The sequence below is a fragment of the Malania oleifera genome, chromosome 8 (genome assembly GCF_029873635.1).
Source record: "Malania oleifera isolate guangnan ecotype guangnan chromosome 8, ASM2987363v1, whole genome shotgun sequence".
Lineage (NCBI taxonomy): Eukaryota > Viridiplantae > Streptophyta > Magnoliopsida > Santalales > Ximeniaceae > Malania > Malania oleifera.
In genome coordinates this window covers 37,948,878-37,955,437 of record NC_080424.1, presented here as the reverse complement: position 1 = coordinate 37,955,437, position 6,560 = coordinate 37,948,878, and the positions used below count along the sequence as shown (strand labels likewise).

Here is a 6,560-nt window from a genome sequence, read left to right as displayed (position 1 = left end):
GAACAAGAATAGAATTAAAAAGAAAAAAAAAAAGAAGCTTTAATGATTTGATTAATTCTTGCTATTTAATTATCTTATATTCTAAAAATTAGAAACACTTAAGAAGGACAAAAAATTTTTGAAATAAAAAATATTAAGAAAGAGCAGGCATACACCTATGTAAAGAAATTATTATATTTGTTTAATCTTACTCATGTTACACATGATTATATTATTATTTAAATAAAAAATGCAGTATTAGAGATTCATGTGATTAACTTGAAAAATAATCAAAGTGATGGAGATTTTAATGATTAATAACAAAATTGGTTTTATTTTTATTTTTATTTTTTCTGAGGATGGTGAAATTCATGCCAGCTCTGAGAGGTAAAAATAAATATATAAATAAGTGTGAAAAGTGAAAACAGCAGTTCCCACTACATAATGGGGGTGTTCATTGGTGAGGGAGAGTGTTGATTGGGGCAAGTGCCAGTCCCAGACCCCAAAGTCCCCACCAAATTTATGATCCATCAGGTGGTGGGTCTCCAACTGTTCCCGTTGACGTGGTCAGGTTTCATTGGTCAGGAGACCGATGGCGTCAGTCCGAAGGAGCCCAAACAGCGGGCTTGCCCTGGATCTTGCGTATGCAAGCCAACCGTGAACGGCCCCGATTCGTTCCTTGCCTTCTGGCCCTCTGTCTTCCCCCGCTTCACTCCTCCTCGCACTTCTTTCTCTCTCTCTCTCTCGCCTAGAGTTGGAGCTGAAAAACTTGGGGAGGAGAGAGAGAACTGAGAAGATGCTGCTGGGAAAGAGGCCGCGGCCGATGACGAGAACGACAAGCATGACGGAGTTCACCTTGGATCTGAACAGCAGTGAAGTTCCGGCGCCGCCCGATCGTCTTAATTTTAACCCCTTCTTCGGGAGCTGCCAGAAAGCGGTAGACGTCGACGCCGTAGGGGGAGGCCCCTCCAGGAAGCCCGCCGGGCCCGAGGTGACGGATCATCGTTTTTTCGCCGTCGTCTCTCCCAGAAACCACAGTAGGACTCCCCGCGATCTTCTGCAGACGGCCCATTTCCTGAGGGCCTGCTCCCTCTGCAAGCGTCGCCTGATGCCTGGCCGCGACATATATATGTACAGGTACTGATTTTTTATTAGAAAAAAAAAAAAAAAAAAGTTTCAACCTTGTTAAAATTCGTATTTATAAAATAAAAAAAAAAATGGAACTCCTGTCTGATCTGCTACCACGCACTGATGCATGTAATCTTAATTTCTGTAAATTATAGTTCCGTAGGGTACGGTAAAACTCCTTAAAATTCTCGCTGAGTACGATTACTTTTAAGGATTCTTTTCTGCTTATGAAGGATAGTCAGCTTACAAAACCATTCATAATTATTGTTGTTCTAACATGATGTGAATTAAAGAATTACAAATATGAAAATTTTGGAATTTCTTCATAATATGGCATTATTATGATCAATTAATTGGGATTCTTTTTTTTTTTTTTTTTTAATTCTCAGAGGTGATAGCGCCTTCTGCAGTCTAGAGTGCAGGCAGCGACAGATAAATCAAGACGAGAGGAAGGAGAATATTGCATTGTTAGCTTCTAAGAAAGAAGTTCCACCGGCGGGAACCGCAGGATCCGCCAAAGGTCCCACCATCGCCACCGTGTAGAGTCGCCGGCCGGCAGCAACCAGATTGGATTCACCGATCAGCGCCCACTTAATTAATTATTTATATCGAAAACCATATAAATATATTTTTTTGGGGGCATGAGCGGCTTTCTTATTTTCCTGGGGCTGCCTGTAAGTACTGCACTGTTATTATCTCCCTTTGTCAAAATCTGATCGAAAATGTGCGAGTTTTGGGACCGTTTAGAAAATATTGTTGCGACATATACCCCTGAGATTGAGCTCTCTGACTTTCTCCTACTTTCATTCTCAATTTCCTGATCGAAAATTTCCCGTCTTGGTGTCAACCGACGGGAGTGTCAAGTTGGAAATTTTTATATGATTTGTGAGCCGTGACCTCAATTTCTTCTCGTCTATATTATATATTGCCATACAAAGGAATTTTTGGTTCTACAGTTATTTGTTCGGTTGTTTTCTGAGTTTTGAAAATGCTTTTGGGATTTTCCTTTTTTCAACTTTAGACTTTCTTTCAGCAGGTGCTTCCATGGTTGAAATTTTAGTTTCTTCTGTGGTTAGAAAATGCTCCTGCCCTTTTCCTTTTGAAAAAGAAAAAGAAAAAGAAAGGTGTCTGCACGTGCGCAAGATGAATTATTGTTTCAATAAAAATTCTAGCTGTGCAAGAAATTCAATGGGTTTTGGTTGAAGGTTTGAGTCTGAATTGGAGACTTTGAGCGGAATGGCAAATGGCAATCCCTTCAATGAGAGATTCCCACCTCCTGCCCTTTCCTTTGTGGCAAGAGACGTCTCATATATAATCAATTAATAATTATACTTCTTTTCATTGTTTCATGAAAAAGGAAAATCCATACATATGTGATGAAGATTATTTTATGCTGTAGTCAACTTCCTGATATAACCTAATTCTTCATGAGAGAGAGAGAGAGAGAGAGAGAGAGAGAGAGAGAGAGAGAGAGACAATTTGAGGAATAGATTTCATTCTTAATTCTTTTTTTAATTTAAAAAAATATTAATTTAAAATTATATGAGCTAGTAGAATATTTTCTTTAAAGAATATAAGAGTGTTTGGATTAAGAATTTTGTTTAGGAAAAGTAAATAATTGAAAATTTTAAAAATTCATTTTTCATTATATTTTCTATATATATCAAGAACTATTATAAATGATAAAATTTTTCAGTATAAAACTAATTATTGAATAATGAAAAATATTAATGATATGTACAATTAAAATTTTATGCATTAATTTGATATATATTTGATTTTTTTTTTCTCAGTTGTCTTTATGACTAAAAAAAAGGAATCCTTTGTATTTTATTTTTATTTCTCTAATGTTTTCAAAAAACAAATAGAGTTTTAGAGGTCATTTGACAAAATTAAGTATTAAATGTTGAACTCTAAACCAAAATTAATTTAGATTATTGAGAGAAATGAATTTTAGAGCTCGATTGATCATATTTTAATGAGCATTGAAAATTTAAATTGTTTAGTGAAAATTTGAATAAAATTTTTAGAATATTAAAAAATAAGAGCAAGCAAAAAAAATTTATATTCTATTCTATTAATTAACATTAATATTTGTGTTTTCCAATCATGATCATTTTTTTTCTTTTTTTTTCTTTTTTTAGAAAGAGCCGGAAGTCACCTACATAACAGTCCCGTCCCAAATTTATTAATAACTCTTGGTGGAGAAATACCATGATTACAAAAAGACACTTGGTTCCAATCATGATCATCATATGGTGAATTTGATTGAGAATTTATATTCCATTACGGACTAGCTTCTTGCATAACATTACTTGTAAATAACATTTCAACTTCTTGTCATATAGTCTCTAACATCAAATCCCTCTTTTTTAGCAAAAGTCAAAGAAGCCTCAAATGCAAGTGATGCTTAAGGAAGAGATCATGGCAAATAACACAGTCAAATTTGAAATTTAAGATAATTTCTTCCTTCAAATTGGGCAAGAATAACCCTAATTGAAAAATATATATTTTCTTAACAAAATAATTAAAGAGAATTGTTAAAATAATTATGGAAACACAAAAATATATAAGAAAAGGGAGAACTCATGAGCAAAGAAAATTCTAGGCGAGGCAAGAGAAGGTTATAGTAACAATCTAACTTGAAAAGTACCACTATATATGTCTATTAAAGGGCTTTCCATGGCTACTATAGACGGCCGAAATTATCCGAGGTCTTATAGAACAATATCGAACATTATTTTTATTTCATGAAAAATACAAAGAAAAAAATTTTACGTTGAAAAACAAAAATGACAAAAAAAAAAAAAAAAAAGGAAAATTAGAGTGAAGGAGCCTCGGTTCTTCATGTTGGCACCTGCACACACACACAATTCAAATTCAATTAGAAAAATAACAAGTTAAAATTGATTAGCTACTTAATCTTGATTAAGTAAATTTAAATTTGGTTAATCAAATTTAAGTTAACAAATTCGTTTTAATTTTGATTGTTGATTTGAATTTGATTAGTTAATTAGATTAATCCTTACGTCCTATAAATAGGAGCCTTGTTAGCTTTACTATAATCCCAAGAGGGGGGTGAATTGGTATTTTCAAATTTTATCTCCTAGATCAATCCCCTAACAGCAGTATTACACAAGCCTAGGGTTAATCTAATGCAAATAAGTAAATCAGTATAAATATACAGCAAAAATTAAAATGAACAAATAATTTAGTTAAGCATGCACAACAAAGCAGTAAATAGAGATGACACCCATAAATGTTATCGAGGTTTGGCAAACTATCTATATCCCCGCCTTGACTAACAAGCACAAGGACTACCACTATAAGCTCACTTAACGGGTGGAACGACACCTAAACAATTAGGTCAATTAGCACAGGGCTGACTTCAACCTTTACAATATTGCCTTACAGGGCTGGATTACCGCTCCCTCAGGCCACGGCTAGAATACAATAGATTTCTCAAACAAATTTGCATACAACAGATATACTTCTTAACTAAGCAGATAATCTATCAATCTAATCAATACACCACCGAATGATTTGATAGGATAAGCTCAATATGGTCTTAGTATCTACTCTCAAAGTTTTATACAAATAATGCATTCAGTATGTAAGAGTATAAGTGATAGAATCTTTGTGTCAAAATAATATTCTCAATCACAGTACAGCAACAAAGATCACAGATATACTTCAAATATCTCAACAAAAGTTTTTCTCAAAATAAACCACAAGAGATATTCAACAATGGTTTGTAAAAATTTATTTAATCCTTGTATCAAAAAGATAATCTCACTCACAAGATATGGCAAAAAATATTTTTCCCACTCAAGCAAATATTTCAAAATAAATTTCTCAAAGATAAGCATAAGAGATATTTCTTAAAATGATTTGTAAAATATTTTTAGCAACCAAAATCCAATGTGAACTCCTTGAGGATTGCAATGACAATGCAAAACTCAAAGACTCAATGAAGTATTCCTAAGGAAGACTTATTAACAAAGTCTCCTAAGGAAACTTGAAACTTTGCACTCTAATAAAATAACCTCAATCAATCAATAACAAGAGAGAGCTTAATCCCTTGAGATGAACACTCAATCACACTTACAAATAGATTTAAGCAATAAAATTGAGTAAAAATGAGTGTAGGAGGCTTAAAAATGGAAGTAGGATTTTTTGAATTTCAGAGGATTTTTGCTAATTAAGATTGCTAATCATTTACGAATTTTTGCAAATGAGGGGTTATATATAGAATTCCCCAAAATTATAGTCATTCAGGACATATGAGTCATTTTTGAAAAATTTTAAATGAGGTTAATAAATTTTAATTGCATTTTAACCTCGGTAATTTTCGCCAACCCAAGAGCACTAGCTGACCGAACTTAAGGTTCGGTTGACCAAGTGGCTGGGTTCGATCAACCGAGAGAAATTTGAACCAGAAGGATGGTCGACCCGACTTGCATGGTTCAAGGGCAATTTTCCAAATCTACGCAGTTTGGTCGTTCGGATCAATTTGAACTATGAAGTTCGATCGACCAGGCGGTTGACATTTTCCACATGAGGGTTTGGTCAACCAGGGCGTTGCCCATATAAACTTGGTCGATTGACCGAGTGGTCAACTTGTTGACCTAGGGAGGTTCGGTCGACATATACTTCTGGTTGATCAACCGGGGGGTCAACCTGTTGACCTGGTGGGGGTTCAGTCGATCGAGAATCTCAGTATAATTGAGTTCGGTCGACCGAACATGCCAATTTTGGCATTTTTGGTCTTTTTGTTTTTAAAATGTTTACCTATTCATATTGTCGCGACGTCCCGGACCCGCCAAAAACACTCTGCACGGGTGCAGCTACGAATTGGGAAAAATGTATGTGAATTTTGAAAATGTGATTTTCATAGAAAAACAATGTGTGATGGAGTCACCACTAACCTTTTGGAGTGCAGTTAGAACACTTGATTGCTACCCTGTTAGGGGTAGAATCGATCTGCATCACTAGAGTCAAGTTCGGGAGTACGGTTACGCGAGGGAAAGGTATTAGCACCCCCTACGCGCTCATTCTTACGAATGGTACCATATTGATAAAAAAATTATCCCAAAATAAATTTAATAAGCCTTTAAAAATTACTCCCTATCAAAAGTGTAAAGAAAATGCACAAAATTGATACCATATAGATATTCCCTGAGAACCGGGACATATCGTACTCCGAAGAGCTTAATGCCTCTCATTGCAATCATCGAGATTGAAAATCAAGAAAATAGTTTATAAAAATATACTCCCGGGGTTTGGAAATCTTTAGAGAATTTTTTAAGTGAAAATTAATATTCCAAGAGATTTTTAGAATTTGTTTGGGATGGAAATGATTTTCTGAGCCTAAAAAATATTTTTGTGATTTTTATAAGTGTGAAAATATTTTTTTTGTGATTTTTTTCAATATTTTTCCTGAACTTCAAAAT

At 34.4% G+C, this 6,560-nt stretch overlaps 1 protein-coding gene across 1 annotated transcript; it reads left to right on the top strand.

The window, feature by feature from the left end:
* Window positions 1-374: 374 nt before the first annotated feature.
* LOC131161996 (FCS-Like Zinc finger 5-like) lies at window positions 375-2,060 on the top strand. The gene is made up of 2 exons (XM_058118082.1): window positions 375-1,116; window positions 1,497-2,060. The coding sequence occupies exons 1-2, from the start codon at window positions 776-778 to the stop codon at window positions 1,648-1,650; spliced, it is 495 nt and encodes a 164-aa protein (XP_057974065.1). The 5' UTR covers window positions 375-775; the 3' UTR covers window positions 1,651-2,060.
* The last annotated feature ends 4,500 nt before the right edge of the window (window positions 2,061-6,560 follow it).

Coding starts and splice junctions, on each gene's coding strand:
- LOC131161996 (XM_058118082.1), top strand. CDS start 776: ATGCTGCTGGGAAAGAGGCCGCGGCCGATGACGAGAACGACAAGCATG. Junction 1,117..1,496: donor CGCGACATATATATGTACAG/GTACTGATTTTT, acceptor TTTAATTCTCAG/AGGTGATAGCGCCTTCTGCA.